Genomic DNA, 24,516 nt, shown 5'->3' on the forward strand with positions numbered 1-24,516 from the left:
CCAGTTGCAGTAAACCCTCCTGTGACTAAGTTTATTCCCTGAAGGATGTTACATCCTTCTTTATATCACAAAACTGGCATCCCAGACGTTTCTAATTGAATTGAACTTCAGATTCACCATTGGGTCCCGAGAAGTGCTAAGTTTTCCTAGAAGCAAAATCCTTCCTCTTCTCTCTCCTTCTCTACCATCCACCATCAGACTACTTTTTTGTTTACTTTCTCTCTGACATTCGTGGGTAAGGTTTTTTTTTTGTTTTAAAAATATGCATGGCCAAGATTTTCTGTGGTTATTACTGTGGATTTGCCAATGCCTAGTTCTGACTTTAGAAGAAATATTTTGACACTATGCATTCACTTACAACTTCCATCTGTTCATCCGTGTGTTCTGCTTGCTCACCTTTGAGCAACTAAAATGTGTTATTTACAACTAAAATAATTCACAGATGAAATGGTCTTCAAATCCTGAAAACAAACAAACAAACAAAAAATGAAAACAGACAAAATCACTAGGTGGATATTTGGAGGATTGAATTTGGCAAAGGATAAAATTGAATTTGAAATACTTTAAAGGATAATCATATATTTTAGTAATATTAGTAAATAATGAATTCGTTTTTATTCAGTCTGCTTAAAATTACATTTGGCTTTATGATGGACTAATGTCAACTGATTAGACAAAAAGCCACAAGAAGTCTAGAAAGCAAAAATGGGGGGGAATCATGGGATATCTTGGGCCCTTATAAAGGCCCAAGAGGGAAAGAGCTTTGATTCCAGGAGTGATGAGATTGCGTTAAGGACAAAATAGCCTCCATCCTTATTTACCAATGAATCCTTCAGTTCCTGTCACTTTTTTTCTACAAAACAAATCTAAGAATATAAAGCAGGCTTTAAGCCAATGGGTAACAGAGTGCAGTTTGGTTTTCTAAGGAAGGAAAGCTGTAGTCACAGACGCGCACGTGCACACACACATACGCACACACATGAACACACACATACGCACACACATGCACACGTACACACACGCACACACACACACAGAGTGCTCTGGCAAGTAGAGAGTTAGCGTCCCAAGCATGCACTTCAGGCCTAATCTAGTGGCTGTGATGGATCCATGTAACCACTTGACAGGTTCTGATAACCTTTTAATGGAAAACAGTGTGAAGGGGCAGTGAAGGATTACTGAGTTCTAACAACATCTGTCTTCTAATTAAGATCCTTTTTTCATTATCACCATTTAATTCCAGGAACTTGTGTGGCATCTGTAGAACTATGACTCACTTCCCTGAGTTCTTCAGACTTTGAGAAAAATTTAAGCGCTCTAGTTTTGGGTATAGAACATTAGGCATTAAGGTGCAGGGAGAAGCGAGTTTCTCAACAGAAAAGATCACCCATCTGGAACTGATCTCTATGAAGACATTTACATCCCTGGGATTGAGTATCCAACACACCAGAAAGGTGTGTAATCAAGAAAAAATCTCTGACTCTTTCAACAAAAGCATTCTATATTTCACTATTCTTCAGAAGTAAGGCGTTCTTAAGGGAAAAGCCATGAATCAAACAGGTCTTTTCAAAGAATAGGGTCCAAGGTCTGGTTTCTTCTTATTAATAAGATCTCCATTGCCTAGGAAGCCTTGTTTCTGCTAAGAAATATAACCAGAACTTGCCTGTCGTCTGTGAACTCTCCCATAGTGGGGTTCAGAATCATAACACTGCCTGTGTCTCCCCATTATGGTAGTCGCTGGATTCAGTAGTTACTGAACTGGAGAATTCTCACTAGGTGTTGGCAATGCCTACGTGAGCAGAAGAGCAATGCAGATTCCTTCTAGATTTACTATTTGGTCTTGCAAAGTGTTTGACTTCTTAAAAGCTTTTGCATAAATGACAGATCTCAACTGAAGACATTTGGCTCCTCTGCAGGAACTCTATGGGAATTAAACTGGCAAAGTGGACCTGGCCAAGAATTGGGTTCTGCCTGCTTTGAATTTGGGGTGGCTTTGTAGAGCCGTGGTTCCCTTACAGCTGATGTGCTCACACAGCCCCACTTCCCTGCTTTACACTGTTTCCCTCATCCGTGTTTGACTATGAAGCACCTTAGTAATGGATGGAAAGAACAAAGATCTGTATTAAACAGACTTGTACTGTCTACAGAAATGGTTTATATTTGAAAGGGGGGAAGACCTCAGCCATTCTGAATTATTATAGCTTCAGGAGATGGAAGTGTTTTATTAGTCCATATACACAGATAGATATATCAACGCCAGGAAAAAAAAACTAATAAATTACAACTAAGATTCTACGTATGGACCTTCTTAATATTCCCTGTTTCTGGCAGTGCAGGGAAATAGCCAGGCAGCTCAGATAAGACCTTGACCTCTACTCTACCTTTCTTTCATGACGTACTTCAGCGTGCCCTTTTTGGTTTACCTGTAAGCAGGATGATGATTTCCATTGAGTTTTTCCAGCAAGCGAATGGTGTAGATATATAAAACAGCTAGACCAAATGATGACAGTAAGACACTGAACACATGGCTCCAGTTTTTTAAAAAATATTGTGTACTTTGGAAAAAGAGTTCAAAGTGTGCACCTGTCTGTTTCCTTTTTTATTGAACAACAAGCTTTAATGGCAACAGTAGAAAAACAGGTGTCTGTTCAGCTTGAGTGTCGGGGCCCAGAAATTGAAAACAAAACACCACAAAACCCCAAGGCTTGAAGGAAAGCTTCTTTAGGGATAATGTAGTCAAGGTTAATTTATAATTTTGGCCCAGTTCCTGTAAAGGTGCAGGATTTGACTGTCACATTTTCTCCCACCATCCCCATCCCCACGTCTAACCTAAAAAGAATATGTTCTTTAGAAAAACAAGACCTGTGATGAACTAAGTATTATGAGACCAGCTGGTCCTCTGGGGGGCAGGGCAAAAAGTTTTCTTGAGATGAAGCATTTAAAGTTATGTGTGTTTTCCAAATGAACCTATCTATGAAACAGAAACAGAATCACAGACATAGAGAACAGACTGGTGGTTGCCAAGGGGGAGGGGTTTGGGGGAGGGATGGAGTGGGAGTTTGGGGTTAGCAGATGTAAGCTTTTATATATAGAATGGAGAAACAACAGGGTCCTACTGTATAGCACAGAGAACTGTATTCAGTACCCTATGATAAACCATAATGGAAAAGAATATAAAAAAAGAATGTATATATGTATAATTGAATCACTTTGCTGTACAGCAGAAACTAACACAGCATTGTAAGTCAACTATACTTCAATTAAAAAAATACTAAAGAAAAATAAATAAGTAAATAAAGTTATTTGTGTTTTTGAAACCTTGTTTTATTCCTGTTCAGATTGGCCACGTGTAAACGGCAATAGCGGTATTGAAAAAAGTTAGGTTTCCGTGTGTTATTTGGTGACATAGAATTTGTGCTAGGACCCTAAAAACTGCAGATACACATTTTATGACACATCCTCTTACAGAGAGGGATGTTTTGCTATTCTGATCACAAACCTGGGAACAAGGAACTCCAGGGAGTTCTGGGAAAATACGCGCACTGAAATTAGCCAAGTGTTAGAGAGCAAGATTCTTATGTTCTGAACATACTTTTACGGCTTCATTCCTTTATATGCAGCAACCTTTGGCCTCAGTGAGGAAAATGCTGAACTTATGGAACCAGAGCTTGGCTCTTTATGTCTACAGCCATCACACAAACACAGAATTGCTGTAACTTGGCTAAATGGTGTGTAACAATGGACTGTCTGGGGTTTTAGAGCTGCAAAGGTGCCTTTCTAAGGAATATTCTTCAGGCTTGTTGTGTTACAGATCCACTGATCAAAGAGGCCTGGCTCCAACCTGGAACCCTTGGAAGATGGCGTGTGTGTTGTCCGGACCCCATTTTTTTTCTATACTTCTATAGAGGCGCCTTTATGCACGACACTGAAAATATAGATTACTTAAAATGATTTGTCGGGAATCATTTCCTGTCAGGGAGATGCTTTCATAACTTTCAGGAATATCACTACCATGATCATCTGTGAAACTTAGAATTTCAGGCCAACTATGATACTGTCTGCTCGTCATGGGTTCCTTTATATCAACAGGCGTGGTATACTTAAATTAGGAAAGCGTTAGTCATGTAGTTGTGGCTATAAGACTTGACATTTTAATTTTACCAATGACTATTGAGTATTGAGAATGGGCCACAGTTCCTCTGTCTAATAATATCATGGGTATTTCCTAGATTGTGTGAAGAATAAAGAGAAAACGTGTGTTAGGCAGTTTGAATGCCTTAGAAAGAGGTGCAATACAAGGTGTGAAATACAAACCCCAGCATTTGGTTCTTGCTTAATTTTAATGTATATGAATACAAAGTAGTGTTAATTCTTCAGTATGGTGCTGATTCCTCTCCCATCATTACTGTGCTACTTTGAGCAATCTTCCCTTCTCATCTAGACCTTTGTATCAGCTTCTTCACTGGTCTCCTCATCTCCGTTTTTCTCCCTTTCCAAAGGCTATAGAATAGGCCATTAATTTTATTAATCACGGCCATAAGCAAAAACCCAACTCTCTCCATGACCTACAGATTAAATATTAATTCCAGCCAGGTTGCCAAGGGCTTCTTTAATATGGATGTATTATTATTTTATAGCCTCATTAACTTCACCTCCCTATTTATGATCCATCTCCCAAACTGAACTACACTTTTCACTGAACATGACATTCATTTTTCTACCTCCATAAATTCATTTGCTTTTCCCTTTAATATAATGCCTTCTTCTACCCCAAGCACAGACCCAGTTCCCCTTCTTAATATATTACCCTTTGAAAGTATCTCCTATTCTGCGTATTTATTGTTAGGTTCACACCTAGCTGACCTAATTGATTTATAGTTCCTATTGCTGTTGCGAATATAATCCTTTTATTTTATTAGTTTTTCTTGCTAGGTATTACTGGTATCCAATCATATCATCTTCTAATAGTGCTTATTTTATCTCCTCATTTCCTACAGTTGTACCACAATTTGTTATTCCTGTCTTGTTGCATTGGCTAGAACTTTCAGAGCAGTGTTAAATAGTAGCACCAGTAGTCACCATTCTTGGCTTGTTCTTGATATTAAGGAAACCACCCCTCCAGGAGTTTCAGGGTTAAGTATGATTTAGATTGGTGGCTAACAATCAGCATCTTTAGGTTGCACAGAGTATCATTCTAATTCCACTTTATAAAGACATGTTTTGAAAAGGCTGAAATTGATATTTTTGCATTTTTAAGTTTTAAATGTATATAAGCATATATTAAAACATGTACATATATATGTATAAATTTAAACATGCATATTGAACATATGAAAGTACAAAGAATGATATAACAAATTTCCATGGAGCCATCATCCAGTTCAGCAGTTATCAGTTTTGTTTTATCCTGATTTCACTCACTTCCCTTCCCTCTTACTATTTTAAAGTAAATCCCAGACATCTTATTATTCAGTGTATAAATATTTCAGCATGTATCTCTGAAAGATAAGGGCTATTTTTAAACATAACCATAATGCATTTGACACATATACCAATTTTTTTTAACATCTTTATTGGAGTATAATTGCTTTACAATATTGTGTTAGTTTCTGCTGTACAACAAAGTGAATCAGCTATACGTATACATACATCCCCATATCCCCTCCCTCTTGCGTCTCCCTCCCACCCTCCCCATCCCATCCCTCTAGGTGGTCACAAAGCACTGAGCTGATCTCCCTGTGCTATGCAGCTGCTTCCCAATAGCTATCTATTTTACATTTAATAGTGTATATATGTCAATGCCATTCTCTCACTTCATCCCAGCTTACCCTTCCCTCTCCCCTTGTCCTCAAGTCCATTCTCTATGTCTGCGTCTTTATTCCTATCCTGCCCCTAGGTTCATCAGAACCTTTTTTTTTTTTTTTAGATTCCATATATATGTGTTAGCATATGGTATTTGTTTTTCTCCTTCTGACTTACTGCACTCGGTATGACAGACTCTAGGTCCATCCACCTCACCACAAATAACTCAATTTCGTTTCTTTTTATGGATGAGTAATATTCCATTATATATATGTGCCACATCTTCTTTATCCATTCATCTGTCGATGGACACTGAGGTTGATTCCGTGTCCTGGCTATTGTAAATAGTGCTGCAGGGAACATTGTGGTACATGACTCTTTTTGAATTATGGTTTTCTCAGGGTATATGCCCAGTAGTGGGATTGCTGGATCGTATGGTAGTTCTATTTTTAGTTTTTTAAGGAACGTCCATAGTGTTCTCCACAGTGGCTGTATCAATTTACATTCCCACCAACAGTGCAAGAGTGCTTTTCTCCATACCCTCTCCAGCATTTACTGTTTGTAGATTTTTTGATGATGGCCATTCTGACCGGTGTGAGGTGATACTTCACTGTAGTTTTGATTTGCATTTCTCTAATGATTAGTGATGTTGAGCATCTTTTCATGTGTTTGTTGGCAATCTGTATATCTTCTTTGGAGAAATGTCTATTTAGGTCTTCTGCCCATTTTTGGATTGGGTTGTTTGTTTTTGTGATACTGAGCTCCATGAGCTGCTTGTAAATTTTGGAGATGAATCCTTTGTCAGTTGCTTCATTTGCAAATATTTTCTCCCATTCTGAGGGTTGTCTTTTCATCTTGTTTACGGTTTCCTTTGCTGTGCAAAAGCTTTTAAGTTTCATTAGGTCCCATTTGTTTATTTTTGTTTTTATTTCCATTTCTCTAGGAGTTGGGTCAAAAAGGATCTTGCTGTGATTTGTGTCATAGAGTGCTCTGCCTATGTTTTCCTCTAAGAGTTTGATAGTGTCTGGCCTTACATTTAGGTCTTAAATCCATTTTGAGTTTATTTTTGTGTATGGTGTTAGGGGGTGTTCTAGTTTCATTCTTTTACATGTAGCTGTCCAGTTTTCCCAGCACCACTTATTGAAGAGGCTGTCTTCTCTCCATTGTATATTCTTGCCTCCTTTATCAAAGATAAGGTGACCATATGTGCATTGGTTTAGCTCTGGGCTTTCTATCCTGTTCCATTGATCTATATTTCTGTTTTTGTGCAAGTACCATATTGTCTTGATTACTGTAGCTTTGTAGTATAGTCTGAAGTCAGGGAGCCTGATTCCTCCAGCTCCGTTTTTCTTTCTCAAGATTGCTTTGGCTATTCGGAGTCTTTTGTGTTTCCAGACAAATTGTGAGATTTTTTGTTCTGGTTCTGTGAAAAAATGCCATTGGTAGTTTGATAGGGATTGCATTGAATCAGTAGATTGCTTTGGGTAGTATATGACACATATACCAATTAATGATAACCCTTTGTAATCAGTGATCAGATTTCCTCTTACATCAGGATCCAAATAAGTTTCACTCATTGCAATTGGTTTAATGTCTCTTTTTAATGTCTATATTTTAGGTTTTTCTTTTCTCTCACCCTTTGGTCTGTCTCTAGCTCTAGCTCTCTTTGTCTTTTTATCTTCTTTTAATTTTTTTTTAAGAAATCAGGTTATTTTCACTGTATGGTTCTCCATAGATTGGGCTTTGCTGATTGCATCCCATGGTGTTCTTTTACATGTTCCTCTGACCTGTGTTCTTCCTGTAAATTAGTAGCTGTATCTGAATGCTTGATTAAATTCAGATTTGATTTTTGGGGGTAAGAATACTTTGTAGATAGTTTTAGAGAAATTGATTTTCAATCTCATCAGTGTTGAGTCTCTATTTATTGAAATGACCATATGGCTTTTATTTTTGATATGCCATGATTTTTTTTTAATTTGATGAATAAGATAATGAATTTGCCGCATAGTTTCTGTCTTTTGACCTTTTGTCTACTTTCATTTCTAAGTGTATTTTGGTTGATGAATAAATTAACCTATGTCATTAAATGTCACATGGTAATTTCAGCAGCTCGCCAAGTAACTGAATCCTTGATCAGTTCCCTTTGTTTTGATGTGTTCTGTTTGATGCTCCAAACTTTTGACTAATTTGGAAAATGACAGGTTAACATTTTCTACATTGATATGACCTTCTCCCAACCAAATTGATACTGGTAAAATATGCAGAATACAGTAAAGAATGTGCCCCTTCTACCTTTAGCCTGATGAGATCTATAAATATATCAAATTAAGCCAGTCAACTGACTGCTAATATTTGCTTTGTAGGCTAGATGGATCTTATTCCTTTAGAATAGGTGTTGATGGGAAAAGATTCAAGGAACAGCTTGAAAGTTCGTTGACTTCTGGCTATGGAAATTTTATACTCAGATAAAACTGTCAGTGATTAGTAGAAAATATATAGCAGAACTGTATTTCTGGAGCTGGCTTCTTAGCTAAGAGAAGATTATTGGCTTTGTAAGGAAGAAGATGTAGCTTTCTTGTAACCACCCGGCCAGCCATCCACTGTGGGAGGAGACTCCTTCTTCTTTAGAAAAACTAAGACATCCTAGAAGGCATTTATGCCATTGACATGTTGCTCTAAGAAGTAGTAGACTAGAATGATTACACTGTGTCATGAGTGAAATGTGCTGTCGGAAAAAAAGAAAAAAAAAAAAGCCACTTCTGTGTTTGAAAAATAACCTTTGTTGACAATTTTTATTTTTCTAAGGAGAACACTATCTAATGACACCAAAGCATTTGCTCAGCAACTGCTGGGAACTTAGGATCTGCTTTCTGTTTAGCTACAAATGAGCTCAGTGTTACAACAAAAATTAGAATTTTGTTTTATGAGGAGAAACACCCAAGGGTCACTTTTCATTCTGCTGAAGAAGAAGAAAAAATATTAGGGTCTGCCCTGAGAGCTTGTAAGGGAGGGAGGGATCTAAAGGCAATCCTATTAATCTACTTCAGCCCCACTGTACATGTCAGAAAACGGAAAACAAGCATGTCCAAATTCACTTATGTGACCTTGGGCAGCCTGTACACTTTTGTGAACTTTTAGCCGGAGGTATTTGATGAAAGACTGCAGAACTGTTCTTTTGAGATGATCTGTATCCTCTTTTTCAATATGGGATAAATTATACAATATGTGAAGATTCTTTTCGGTCCACCATTCTATGTGTGTTATGATGCCAAAGCTCAAGTTCACTACTTAAACCAGTTAACCTCCATCAGCCCTTGGTGTCGGCTTATTCTTTGGACAGACTCTCACCTTGTAGGTAATCTACCATATTACCAAGTCCTGAGGTCCATGAATTGAGATGCCCTAATTCTACTTTAGAAAGTTCTGGTTCCATTTCTGGTCTCGTGATGGTTCTTCCCTGGCTTCCCTGTTTGTTTCTATAGCAGAGTTCAGTAGAGGAGAGGCCAAGGAGATGGGCTCTGGGAACCTCCAAGTCAGGATGGGTTTCTTTGATCTTCTCCTATCATTTTTTTCTCAAGTACCTATTTGCTATTCAGCAACGGATTGAATTACTACTTGCAAAAAAATGCCAACCCAGAATGGTGATGCTTTAGTGGTTCTGAGTCTGGCTCTGGATTTTCCTTTGGAGAACTAATGCCTCCCCCGTCCATCCGTTGGCATCTATAGAAGCTGCATTAGGTGGCACGGCTTTTTCCTGCTCAGCTTCTGAGCCAGAGCGTCATTTTCAGGAACCACATAAGCATTTCTTCCCAGCAGAAGTTCTAAGTGCTCTGGTACATAATTGCTGAGGAGCTATATTCTGAGCAAGAATAATAATTTCAGATTTGTTTTTTTAAACTGGGAGATCAAAGAGTAAGAATGCATGCAGATTTCTAAATACATAGCCATGGAAGATATCACAGGTAAGGATTTTAAAAAAAAACCTACAACATTGTAGCGATTGACAGTTTCATGTTAGAATATAAAAATTGTTAATATTTGTATATGTTATTGAGAAAACTGCAGAGAGTGATTTAATCTTCTGCGAGTAAATCGTTAAGAATTGTCCTAAAAACTCCTAGTCAGGGCTCATTCGCTCAGGGAAGATAGGAGCTAATGATTGCTTCTTGGGGTAAACACTATACACTCATACTAATTCCTGCTAATTGTCAAAGAAGAAGAGACTGGCTTCTTATCAGTAGTTTGCATTTGTGTAATGGCCCTGGTCTGTTAGTGCTGTCTACTTCACTGATAAAGAAAACACCACTTAACACAAGCAAGAAAGGGAACCATCCTTTCCAGCATTATTTTCTTTTTAGCCTGTCTCTGAGCAGAAAAAGGCTGGCATTCTATAGGAAATACTGTGTGATTCCATGGGAAAATATTGAGTAATGAGCAGAGAACACTTAATTACTCCTCAAAGTTTTATTCTGTGTATTTACTAAAGTGTGCAATAGTACGTGATTTCCAAAATGTTGAGTTATAAACAAAGTTTATACTATGGCCCATATTCTATGGACATCATACTATTTTTAAATATTTTAGAGTTTTTAAACTGTTACAATAACACACAAGATTATAAATACAATGAATTCATGTAACTTGGAAACTCGGTCAGAAATATTAGAGAATTACACCTGAAACTTACATGATATTGTAAATCAACTATACTTCAATAAAAAAATTTTTTTTAAGAAATATTAGAGAATTGTGTGGATCTGGAAAGTTGAAAATAATTACACATTTAAGATAGCTTCTTTTTCTTTTAACTCAGATTGTTCTTCAGTTTTATTTTGTAAGCCAATTGAATGGGTATAAATTATTGACAGTGGTTTTGAAAAAGTTAAATAGAGTAAATTATTGACATTTACTTGATGCTTTGCAATCATTCAGTGGTTACCCCTCCAAATCAGACCATCTCTTCACATTTTGTAGAAGAATAATTTGCTAAGAAACAACATTCGAGGCTTGATTATATGTACTTACAGTGTCTGGACAGAAATGTTTTTGCTTCTCTTTGTTCCATATTTACGCCGTTAGTAATGGAAACATATCCTCTATTTGTGTGCAGTTTTGCAACTGACAAAGTGTTTTATCAAACTTTGCAGCAACCCTGCGATACCTCATTTTTACAGCTGAGTATACTGAGGCAGGTAGCTGGACCAGAGTCCCACCGCTAGTAATTGGCAAAATTGTGCCTTGGCCCCCTGATTCTTCTCAGCTAACTCCAGGGTCATTTCACTACATTTCATCTATAAAGATCTCCTTTTAGGGAGAATTGTTTACAGTCTTACAATTTTCAACCCCAGTAACTTTAGTTGTTATTATTATGCCTCGCATATAATAGGTGGTCATTAAAGAACTGTGAAAGCAAGGAAAAAAGAAGGGAGGGAGGGAAGGAGGGTGGGAGGGAGGAGAAGGGTTAGGGAAGGGAGGGGAGGCTAGAAAGGAAGGAATCCTATTTCCTGGTGCAGGATTTGGGGAATCTTTAAATGGTAATCTTAGTGTCCAAATCCTTGGCTAAGTCAGAGAACTGTTCAGACTTCCCCAGAATGGTCCCTAGTCCTGATCTATGCTACCAAGACAGACGGGGTGGAGAGTAAAACACTCGGAAGAAATTCTCTGGTAACAAGTTAACTGCTGTACTTATACTTTCTTCCTTATACTTTTGTAATTGGTAACATCCCAAGGAAAGTGTGTTTGGGATAAAACGTTCATATAAATGACAAACGTAAAAGTAATGAAGTCACATTTATCAGTGTTCCTAATTGCTGTCCAGTTAGCACTTACTAGAAGTTGACAGACTCCCAGATTATGACAAACTAGTTACAAAGCCGAGGGAAGCAGTGTTTATTAAGGACTGAATGAGTGAGATCTATGTCACCTACTTCCAGAAACAGCTATGAAGATCATCTTTTATACATCAAAAACACATTCTGTTGGCAAAACTGTTAGCTTTACCCCTGATAAACTCCTGCCAGCTCCCCCAGAAAGAATGCTGTTTCCACAGTTTGGTTTGAGAACCTGCTTTGTCTGTTTCATTAATTTCTGGCAGAATTACCAAACAGAAACTGACTTAGCAATACAGCGTATATAGGCCAAAGAGAAAGGATATCACTGCAAAATTTATAGATCTGCTTAGGGCTGACTGCGCTGCAGTCAACTAAGGAGAATGGAAGGAAACTTGGCAAAAATCTGAAAGGTGCATATATCACCATCCAGATCCCAGGTTCTTCTGACAATTACAACTTCTTCCTGTGTTTGGCTGTTGGTTCAGAACAGCTGTACCCAGTTGGTCCACACTTTGTGTCACCTGGGAGTTACCTGCTGCTTTGCAATTCCATGGTCATTTTTGTTCTCGCTGCTACTAAAGGATAAAAGCGCTAAGCAGGATAGTCCGTGACACGTAAGAGAATTGCTACTTCATTATCTCCAAGAATTCTTTTATTATCAACTATCCCATTCCTAGTGTCAAGTCATGATCTAAGAATTTTTCAAATGAATGTGTCATAACTCAGAGCTGCAGGATAATTCAAAGGATAATCATGTCAAGAAAAATACTTTTAAAGGACTGAAAAAAAAAGAATTGTTTCTAGTTTTAACCCACATTTCTTAATCCTACTTATTTGATAATGCAAGATCAGAAAATCCAAGGAATAGGTATGATGTTTCTGTCTCTTGTTTCTGTCACAGCTAATTTTCATTGTAAGTTTGCAATTAATATGGAGGGTCTGCTTTGGTGAGGAGGGGGTTGATTTTGTTGTTTTTAATAAAAGCCTCAGCATTTGTTCTGAAAGAGCCTGCTGCAGTGTTTGCTGCCCAGTTTGGATGAGGGGTAATTCTTAGCAGCCTGTCAGGGATTCAGGGACCACTGGGGTCTGCTTGAGGCTCAGAGCTCCTTTGCAGGAATGATGGTGACAGAACACTGCAGGTGGTCCCCTCGGCAAAAATACTCTGCCCAATTTGTCATCCCATAGATCCCTGTCAGCAGTTGAAACTCGTAAGCACAAAACCTTTAACATTTAAGACAAACTCCCTCCTAATATTTTTTTAAAAGCAGTTGCCATGGATGAAAATATCCATAGCACCTAAGTAAACAGTTTTTCACATGAAGATATAATATTATGTTAAAATCTATGCTAAGTGATGTGTAGAAATTGTCTATACTATGATTTTATAGACCAAAGGATGCAAGTTATGTTTCCCCTCCTCCTGATAAAGATGGGAAAAGTGTAGCTGCTGGCAGAGGGTAAAATCACCTCCCTCCTCACTCTCCTTGGTTTTTTTGGTTGGGTTTGTAGACCTGAGCTGGACATCTGGAAATGCATTCTGAAAAGGACTTTGTGTTGGAATAATTTGAAAATTGACCCAGTTCTTAATTACCCATAGTAATGATTCAAGGAAAGCATGCCTCTTTGAAATCTTCAGATTTCTGTTATCAAATTTTACATCCGATTGATAGATACCAAAATTAAGATTCTTCCCTACTTGTTCAGTAATCATACCTGCTATTATTCATCAGATGCCAGTTTTGTGCCAATTCCTTTAATTTCTATAAGAGTCCTGTAAGAGTGCCCTTACCCTGTTTTCTAAATGGGAAAATTGACCATCTGGATGGTTAGGTGACTTGCTCAAGGACACAAAGCTAGTAGAAGATGGGATTTGAACCAGATCTGTCTCCAAAGGGCAAATCATTTTGACTGTCCTTTGCTGTTCCTCCTGAAAGCCATGGTGAGAACAGAGAAATGGTCCCAAACATGCCTTAGACAGGAGAATAAGACACAAGAAAGGCCTCGAGTCATTTAGAAACTGAATAATCAGATGCTGAGTATTTCAATCAGGTAGAGTAAAAATCAAGCAGAGTTAGGGTCACAATTAGGTTAAATGTCAAAGCAAAATGTGCGCTTGTGAAGGAAACGAAAAAGAAAGGCAGGAGAAAATGGAAAAATATGACAGGTCAAATAAAATAAACAAGGGCATCTGAGTTTCACATGCAAATCGTAAAATAGAAATTGATAAGGAAGACAAAGAATTAAACGTCACTAAGAATGAGTCAGATAATCGACGAGAAAAACTTATGTCTGAAGATAGACGCTCCCTACCCCGGGAGAGTAAATAGAATCTTCATTGGCTGGACACATTGGTTTTACATTTCATCCTGATAACGTCAGTGATAAACATTATGTTGTAAGTTAGACTGTTTGGGGTTGAGACTGAGCAGTGTTTAAGGTGCTCCCAATACTGTAAGTGGGGAGAATTTCTGAGACTAAACGCTCTTACAGTCTCAGGACTTTGGCTTCATTTAATCCCTGCACCTAATGGTGGAGCAATCAGTGTCAGCCTGACTTTCCAATAACTGTGAAGTTTGAAGGCAAGTGAATAATCAGATTTATCACATGAAGATGTTGCAAACCAAAATTAAAACTTGTTTCTACTCCTACTTCAGAATGGATGAATTTTGCAGTGCTTTATTCTACATTTGCAGCAATGTTAGACTGTCTTTGCATTTCTTCAAAAGCGTGATGGCAATCAGACATTCAATAATATTCTTCTGAGTAGAAATTAGAATAGAATGGAAATTCTGAACAGAATGCCCCCTGATCTATACGTTAATACGTACTCAATTAATAATATTTTTTTCATTAGGAACAAATAAGCCACCTTGTATTTTTCTTTGCTATACATTATGTCTAAAAAATATCAAGTCCATACACATATAACACATAATTTCAAAATAAAATAATTTTATCAGTTAGTTGCCATTGAAAATTGATATCTACATTCAGTTGCACTGATATGAATTTATGTCATTATTTTTGAGCCTTCCTGGAAAATATATTTTTCTTAATGACAATAGATGTTCTCTTTTCCAACTTCCTTAGAAGATAAAGTATTAGTTATAAGAAATGTTGAACCTGTTGCCTATTTAATTATAATTAAATTAATTAACTATAATTACCCTTTTATAATTTTATTATATTTAATTACACCCAGAAAGTACTTAACGTCTTTGCTGTTGTTTATTAAGCCTGAAAGTTTAGTGGAGTACGCCGTATGTTATATGAACTCTTCCTTTTAAGAGAATTTAAGATTAAAGGCTGCTTAGAAGAGGGAAAGATGGGTATAAACCTTTCCCCTTCTTTATCTTTTATCCAGCCACATCTACATCTACCACTGGGACAAGCCATCTTGTCAAGTGTGCAGAGAAGGAGAAAACTTTCTGTGTGAATGGAGGCGAGTGCTTCATGGTGAAAGACCTTTCAAACCCCTCAAGATACTTGTGCAAGTAAGAAAAGAAATCCTCTGTGTGGCTTATGTCCATGACTGCTTCTTTTAGATGATTCCATGTCTCATGATGTATTGTTGCTGCTTTTTCCAATTTCGTTGCATCCTTTGAATAATGCTGTTTTATTTTTAAAGTGTTGTGAAAAGTTCATACCATTTATCATCTTCTCTGTTATATCCAGAATGGTATTTTGCTTTTTTCAAGGTGGGATTTTTTTTTTTTTTTTTTGCCTTCATATTTATAAAGTTGCTTTCCTCGTGGTTTTCCTCGTTGTTACCTAAGAGAGATGTGCAAATATCATAGAGGTCTGGAACTTTGGATACCTACGTCTCCATCCAATGTATGGATGAAGCTGTAAGATGATGTTCCTTTTTACCCCAGTGGTCACCTGCAAAACGAATAGAACAACTAAAAGAAGCAGAAGGGCAGAAGATTCTTTACTGACACGTCTGTTACACTTGGCATTAGCTTATTCTTTTATAACTCCTTTTTAAAAATGGAATTTAGGTCGATCTCACTAATGAAAAACCAGCAACTTGCATTTGTTTGGAAATGCATTTAGTGTGTGTAGCATCGTTGCATGGAGAAGGCAGAGTGTTCTTTCATGTACTACAGTTATTTATAGATGTATTTAGAATGGCACTCTCTCCAATGACCTGAAGGAGTTAGTGAACCATTAAGAAGTATCACAGTTATTCTCTCTCAACAGACAGAATTAAACAAAGATGTTGTCAGTAAGGTTACATTAAATATTTAAACCTTGCAGTTAAAATTAGTAGGTCTCATTAAAAAGCACGTGTTTATTGTGCCATGCATTTTTAGTCTACGCTTGATATTTAGGCTCTGTGTGGTCCATGGACTCAAATAATTTGATGTGGTAAAAGATACTTAAATATGCGGTGAAAAATACACATTTATTTTGCAGTTGACTAAGAGCTGTTCTAAAGTAGCAGTGCTTGTCCTAAATGAGAAAAAAAAACATATCATCATAACAATCATCTCCGGCTCCAGAATATTACTAGCTTGTGACCCAAATGTTGACAAAGAAGAACAAGTTTGTCAGAGAGACAGTTGAACTAATAGAAAGAGCAATTAGCAAAATGAGAAAAAAGGTGCAAGAAATCATTAAGAAGGCCAATTCCCTTTTACATCATATAAATAGTATGCAAATATTTAAGTCCCTTTTCTAAGAAAGCCTTCATTGTTTGTAAGTAATAAAATGCATCTTAAAGGACATATATTTTAAAATCATAACACCAAACAGAAATGCCATTTTGCTAGAAATGTTTTGCTGTTCCCTGTGCTGACCTAGACACGGGCTATGTGTAGAATGTCTCATGGGACCTCAGGGCTGTAAGCAAGTACCTCCCAGATCTGCTTTTTTGCCCTCAAAATCTCTCCTTTGAATAGAGTAGAAGCAGAGAAGACTAGTTTTGCTGGTTGTGTAGCTGATTTTATCAATGAAAACAGACAACTTATAAAAGTAGCTATAGTCTTTTATTTTATTATTATTATTTTATTATTACTTTTATTATCCTTATAGTATCTTATGCTTTTAGACTTTATTACTTTTGTAGTGAATAAAAGACTAGGAATCACAAGAGTAAAATTCTAATTTCAATTACTAAATATCCCTTTCATAGTTATAGGTTAATAGTTATAAGCCAAGATAAAGTTAATAAGTAAGAATCTTTTCAAAGCTTTAAAGCAAGATAAAAATGAAAGAGTATATAGAAAAAAAAATCATTTCTTTCAGGTCTGAAGGATTTTATGACTCTCAGTGTTTATTGTTTTAAAATTAAAGATCCACTTTTTGATCACCAGTATATTCAACTCAACATACCTATAGCAAAGAATTAAAATGGGTCAGTTTTAGACTTTGGTTCTGCCAACTTGCTGTGAATACAGCCGAAACATTCCTCCCTCCCCATATTTATCATGGTGAATGGGGATGACCAAATTTTTTTTTTAACTTTTTATTTTATATTGAAGTAGAGCCGATTAACAATGTTGTGATAGTTTCAGGTGCACAGCAAAGTGACTCAGCCATACATGTACATGTATCCATTCTCCCCCAGACTCCCCTCCCATCCAGGCTGCCACATAAACATTGAGCAGAGTTCCCTGTGCTCTACAGTAGGTCCTTGTTGGTTATCCTTTTTAAATATAGTAGTGTGTACGTGGGGGATGACCACATTTTATAGTTTCCTGTAAGATTTTCTCTATGAAATTAGAAAATACCAGAAGCTGAGAATTATAATCTGTAAAATATGAGGTGCATTTATTATATATGGGTAATCCTGTTATTCTGTCCTAGTCATAGACATACAACCTAATTATGTTTTAATAAATCACTTGGAAAAAACACTTAAAATTATAGTTCCTTAAATGCTTCTCCTTTTTATACAATTGTACCCAGATTATCTATGTTTCCTCTTTTTTAATTCTTTAGAAAAGCATCTGAGACCACTCTATTTGAATTATAATAATGAAACATGATCATTTTTCACCGTAGCCTTTGCAAAGATTTACAAGCTGAGTGAGTATATATGATAGTTTCTGAATACCTCTTAGGAACCAGTGCAGTTATTTTCCACGTGTTAGTTTCAGCTCTTCTGTGGCCCTCCCACGTCCTATACAGAAAGTGCTATTGCCTAAGTGCTGTTCATTTGTTCCATTTTAGTATTGTGCCAACAACTGGAATTTTTTTCACCCACACAGCTTTTCATTAAATTCTAAGCCCAATCCAGAAAGAAATACTTGTTATATATTTTTCTAATCTTAAAGTGAAATGTTGTCTTCCTCCAACAGTTATTAAAGCAGCAACCCACGAATGAATATTCTGTTTCCCCCAAGCTAATCGTCTTCTAGTTCTCAGCAAATTGGCATTATAATTTTATTGTATCTTTTTTTTTTTGGTAATATAATCTTTCAGAAAAGCGTTAAAGCTTATTACGAGATCTTGTTGGAAAGAAAATCTTTGACATCTATGATTTTTGATCAGTTTTATCCCCCTTTTGCACCATGTCTTTACTGATGCATCAGAGCAAGCCAGTACATTGATGGAAGAATTGGAATATGTTCACTATCCAAAATATGTCATGCCTTTTTTGTTAAATTTGTCGAATTGTTTTTTAATCCCTGTATTAAAAACATCTATAACATTACAAATAGTTTAGTCAGAAGTGAAACCAAGGCACATCATACACCATGTCTTACGATATTATATTGTTCACTGGACAATAGAAACAGAAAACACGAAAGTGTTGCATGGGCTCATCATGGTCCTGTGTATGAAGCCAGTTCATAGTTTCCACGTGGTCCATCTGTCTAGGGCAAAACGTTTCTGAAGCATGTGCCACATCATTCAAAATCAGCTTTATCCCTGGCTAAAGACATGACTCAGAAACACCACAAGCACGCGAGTTTCCAAGTAGTCTCTCTGGTCATCTCATCCGCTGTTGTCTTTTTGGGAGTTGAAGTCGAAGACTTTACAGCAAGGCTCTTTTGTCTCTCTGTTTAGAACAAGGTGTTCCAAATGGATTAACCATATAACAGTTAAACACTTCTCCGAGGAGAGGTTTGCTGGTTACTTGGACTTCTCCTCTGGGAACTGTGCGGGAATTTCTGTGGTGTTTCTCATCTTTTATATTTCTCTTCTCTCTATAGTAATTTAAAATTTATCCTGGGGAAAAAAAAAAAAAACAGTTACTATTCCAGATTGCATAAAAACCAGAAAAGAATCATTCCGTCTTTTACCCTCTGGTACCCCATGTAGTCACATGGTTCAAAGAAACAGGACAATTTGAACATGACATTGTCCAGATGTTCCTCTTTGTTTTGTCCCCTTGTTCTCGTATATCTGCTCTTCTGAACAGCTTTACTTAGAGAACTCTTTTGGAAGATGTTGATGTGATTTTTTTTTTAATCTAAAAATGATTTTATACCAGACCGTATTTATAAACCCATGATGCTGTCCTATGGGCAGATGTGGCTTCCCCATGTGGGGATTAGAGTTTTAAGCACCAATTTTGGTGAATAGTCTGAGCTCTTTCACTTCAACTCTCTGGACAGTATATTTATAACATAGAGTTAATATGTTCTCCAAACTTCTTCCCAGGGAGTCAGTGAAATTAAATGAATTCATTTCTGCTAAAGCACTTCTAACTCTGGGGAAGCAAGATTTCTTTTTCCTTATAATAAAAAATAAATGGTAGAATTACATTCTCTCTGTAGACATTGGAAAAATATATACACCTGTCTTAACAGACTGTGTTATCATATTTAATTCCCAATTCTTCATTTTATTTAACACTAGCAGTTTTTATTTGATTTGTTGGGGCCACCAGCTAGCTTTATAACTTTCCATTTGACATTCATTTAATCATGTACTATCTCTGATCATTAACTTCCTTATATGTAAAAACAAAAAACAGAAACAAAAAGCAAACAAAACATAGGAAGATGGGAGGTGCCTTTAAACATGAACTTATGATTTTGTCTATTTTTTATGAAACCATGTAGTATATATAAAGGCCTATATTGTATTACACATTATTATCGAGATAGTTATGAAAAATATATAGCTAGAGGAGATAAAATCACAACAAATTTGTTATAATAAATTAAACTCAGTGAATGAAATATTAATTAACATTTGTTTATAGAACAGCTACCTCTATGCCAGGCATTTTTTAAAACACAGAGAAAACATGAAGCATGGTCGCTGGTCCCTGGGAACTTAGTCTATTTACGGAAATGGAGTAACTAAAATAGTACATCAGTTAAAGTGACTATATCCCAAGTGGTACAGTGCTGATTGTTATGGGAATGAGAATTTAAAGAAGGAAAAGACTGGAATTAGTTGAAGACTTTATAAACATTGTCATCATTTATGGAGTTTTTTCCATATACCAGGCAGACACTGAGGCTGCAGTAATCATGAGACCCAGTGACATGCATAACTAGACGAGCAGCTCCATTCTGGGAAGTAAAACAAAACAAAAAAACTAAGTTAGACAGGAGAGTCAGTTTCTGAGCTCTGCAAGCCAGGCAGAGGACTTTGGACATTGTGATAGCTAATCGGGCGTCATAGTAACTTCTGGAGCAGGAGAGTGATACCATAAACATAGCAAGTGCTTAGGGAAGAGAGACTTCCATACAGGCTAGAGACATCTGGGGACCGGGTAAGATGAGGAGAGAAAGTCAAGACACTAGCTAAGGTTAAAGTTTTATAAAATCCTGGCATAACAATGATGAGGAGGATGACGATATTTATAACATATTAGTAGCTGAATTAACATAATTAAACAAGGGGGTGATGGTTCAGATTCAAGTTGTGTCCTGTGGCCTCATCACCATGGCTGTAGAAGGAGAAGTTTGGAATAGAGCAAAGGGATGTATTTTGGGTTAAACCTGGAGTCCAGCCAGCTCTGGAAGCGTTCGTCCTTCACAGTGGGTGTGACACTTACCTTCTGTAACATTTGACAGGGAGAGAAACCTTTGTGAGTGGGCAGGACTCTTGTGGCTTAGGTGTAGATAGTCAGCTCTTCACATGGCCACGTGTTCCATTTCTTCTGTGTCCTCTTGTATCTAGACTCCTGCTATGTACTTCCTAGGTATTTATTAACTCATTTTTGACTTTCATGAAGACAGAGGGAAGCAAATCCTTTTGTTCTTATAGAAACCAGTTTGGCTGCAGTTTGGCGTAAAATCAGGTACACTAAGTGTTCCTAAGAGCTTGGTTCCTTTTTTTCTCCTGAAATCATTTAGGCAGCCACATATATTTATTGATCTCCTTCTAAGAGGCAAGTTCTATGCTTGTGCTCGGTATGAAGTGGTGAGCAAAATCACGTGGTCTCTGCCCTCATGGAGTCTGTAGGCTCTTGTGAGTTGCAGATGTATTTCAAGTAATTAATTTAATTATAAATGATTGGTGTGCTGAGTGCTATGAAGAGAATTTAGGGAGCTAAGGGAATGTACCGTGGGGGACCGCAGCCAGCCAGAGGCAGAGACTCCGTCAGGGAAAAAAGTATATGCAGCCCTCACCTTGAGAAGCATATAGTCTACTTAAAATAAAATGCACCATTTTGAAATATTTCTATTGAATGATTTAAGTCAAAAGTGAATATTTAGATGTTTCATCGTAAAATGAGGCTGGAGTAGATGGAACTATAAAGTTCGGAGTCGCTAAGCTGTGTGATGAGACAGGGAAGGGCATCCTCCAGGGAGGAAAACCAAACCACAAATTAGCCGAGTCCATAAGTCATTGTGTCACAAGGACACGTAGATGCATGGGACATAGATTGAGCCCGTATCCGATGAAATTGTTTGACCCCAAAGTAAAGGATACATCAGTTAGAGTAAACAATGGCAAGGATTTTCATCTACAGATGAGCATTTCAGAACAAGCTGTACAAACAGAGCTTTGGGAAGGGCACCAGGGTTCAAACAAGGAGGGGTTAATTCATAAACACTGGCACCCTCATTAGTGGGACTGTATGTCTTAGATGTTGAAAAACAACATTGGCGAGCCAGGATAACTTAGATTTTTTTTTTTCCCCCTCAGTATTTACCCCTGAGTCTACTGTGGCCACTCTATGTATACTGTTATCTCAAGAATTGAGAACTAGCCCCCAGATCTTAATAAAACAGAAATGGAATGATCCGTACTGGCTAAACAGTGATGGGAGGTATAAGGCTGGATCTGAAGGAAATGTTATTGAAGGAATATATTACATTTAATATTTTCTTTAATGGTACTGAAGAAGGCATTCCCTTGAGGAAATAAATGTCTTTTGCAGATGATACCATAAAGAACACTAAAACACAAATTAGAAAAGCATATACAAACCTCAAGAAATTTCACTTCATGGTGGGTAACAGAACGAAGTTCATCTTGGAAAAATGCAGACTAATAGTAACAATCCATTTGGGAAAGAATAATCTACAGCACAGATACTCAGCCAGTGAGTGGGCGAGTTCTAGCCAGAATCCTGAGTGAAGGGGTGAGAAAAGTCAGCCCTTGCAATATGATACTGTAGAAAAACAAACTAGCACTGTTTGACCTGGTGTGTACACTGCCAGCTCTGGTTTACGGAGTAAGAGCAAAAGCCCTTAACGTCTAACACTTAAACACACCGATAATCCTCAATATGTATCTGTTGGCATTTCCATTACTTGATATTTGTAAACATGGATATCAAAGAAATTGTTTCAGCTGTTGTACAATATGAAGGAAATACCCCAACTAGTACAGAGGTAGAGTGAATAGAAAATAGGGGCTCTTCTTTTTTGGAAGAAAATTATCTAAAAAAATTGTCTGAATATTTCATGGTAGAGTGACGACTAAATAGAGACAAAATATCATATGTAAACCTGTTTCCCTTCTCCTGGCTGATCAAGGGAGGACCTAATGAAAATTAATGAAACCAAGAAATAAAGAAAGGAAGAGAAAGGATGTCTAAGGATGGTTCATAAATTGACCATAAATTTAAAAAACCACAAAACCATTTATAATGGCTTATAAAATTAGCAAACCCTAAATAACCAGAAGTTTCTTGGAGTTCCGGAAATATCTTTGACTATGTCTAGTGTCTCCACCAAAAAAAATGAGAAATATTTTATTCAATTAGAATGTAAAAAATACACCAAGCACTAAATTGCTTCACAAAATTACATGAGTTGATGATCGATTACATAGTAAGCATATCAGGATTGTCACCATGTATTAAGGTTATTATTAAGAACAGTTTTTATTGTACTGATGCTGTGCAGAAGTCTTGGTTACTAGACTGTAATGGCTTTATTGAGTCGTAGGTAAGATGGTATTTCAGTAACAGGATTTAAATTTGAGGTAATAGACTTATCGTTAAAGAGTTAGAGTCTTTTCCAAATTCCAGACACAATTTTAAAGGTTTCTGTTTAAGGGAGGGAGTCTATAAGGAGGATACTGGGAGCTCCTATAAAAAATTATTTGGAAGTATACAGAGGAGAGAGTCGGTCACAAACTATAAAAATAAAAGCCGGTTATTGAGCTGTATGTACCTGGCAAATCAATTGACTGTGAGAGTCTCCTTAATACAGTCCTTTACTGGACACTGCAGTCTGATCCTCAACCAGGTTCAGTTTAACTAACATTTTAAAGTTTAACATCTCATTTTATGAGAGTCCTTCATGAGCCAGGCTAAACATTAGAGCTATAAAATGATCAGAATGTGGTCAGCGTCCTCACAAAGAGGTAATCACGAGACAGATAGGTAAGAACAGTGGAAGAGATCAGGGCAGCGTGCAATGTGAGAGCCAAATAAGGAATCCTTCTCCCAGGGTGTGGATGTGTGCAGGTGAGGATATGGCACTCAGGGAAGAGTTGATGCTAGTTGGAGGAGATGATGCTTCAGTTCAGACAAAACTGTCTATGAGTTTTCATCTCACGAGGAACAAATATAGAACAAAGATAGTTTATCATGTTAAGAGCAAATACTAAAATTTTTTAAAAAATATTTCCATCTTCTAATCTAATCAGTAAAACAAACGGTATATATAGTTTTGGAGCTACAATAAGGGCTCGGTTCTTATTCAAACAGATTCTTCTGAGACATACAATTCTTGGAAGGTGCTCAGACTCATGCCAAAGAATATTGTTCAAAATCAGATTAAATTTACCGTACTCTTATCTCCGAAGAAAGCGATAGATTGGGTGCTTAAAGTAAAATGCTAATAAAGAAATATGTCGGCAGCCAGTCTCCCTATTCTTTTAGAAGTAATTCCATAGAATTTAATCAGAGCCTATAGATCAGGTGCATTTCCATTTGCATATGCTTCCTCTACCCAGTCAATGCAGTCTGCAGTTTGCTTATGCAGAAACTGTTTCCACTTCCTTCCATCTGATTTGGTAACAATTCTAGACGTCCACAAAAGTTACATAATGATTATAGCCGCTGAACCCTTGAATTGCTTAGGAATAGGTATTTGAAATTTATTTTGCCTCCAGATTGTCTTAAAAATCCATTCTATCAGAAATTTATTTTTTAACTTCTTGAGTCCTCCCTGACTGGTAATACATTCAGAAGAAATGATGTCTGGGTTTTTGCACAGTGATTCCATGTGTGAGGGTGACTCCCAGAACCTTCGTGGTAAGAGAAACCTTTGATAATCACTTAGTTAAATCCTTTCATTTTATCCCTGAGGACAGCTGAGGCCCAATGAAGCCAAATGGGCTTCTCACATCCAAGCAGCAAGATTCTGTGATGCCGGATTAGAGGGCCTTTTGGAGGTCAGGATCCCTGACATCCTAAACTTTAATGTACAAACAGATCTCTTAGGGATCTTGTTAAAATATAGATTCTTATTCAGTAGTTATGGATGGGGGCCTGAGATTCTATGTGTCT

At 37.0% G+C, this 24,516-nt stretch overlaps 1 protein-coding gene across 13 annotated transcripts in view; it reads left to right on the forward strand.

Moving 5' to 3' along the window:
• Positions 1–24,516, forward strand: part of NRG1 (neuregulin 1) — a 215,107-nt gene that overhangs the window by 164,293 nt on the left and 26,298 nt on the right. For all 13 annotated transcript variants that reach the window (XM_036838718.1, XM_036838720.1, XM_036838714.1 and 10 more), the window contains one exon: positions 14,998–15,127. In XM_036838718.1, coding sequence (XP_036694613.1) covers positions 14,998–15,127 — 130 coding nt within the window. The remainder of the gene's footprint in view (positions 1–14,997; positions 15,128–24,516) is intronic.

This window comes from Balaenoptera musculus, chromosome 21 (assembly GCF_009873245.2).
Source record: "Balaenoptera musculus isolate JJ_BM4_2016_0621 chromosome 21, mBalMus1.pri.v3, whole genome shotgun sequence".
Classification (NCBI taxonomy): Eukaryota; Metazoa; Chordata; class Mammalia; order Artiodactyla; family Balaenopteridae; genus Balaenoptera; species Balaenoptera musculus.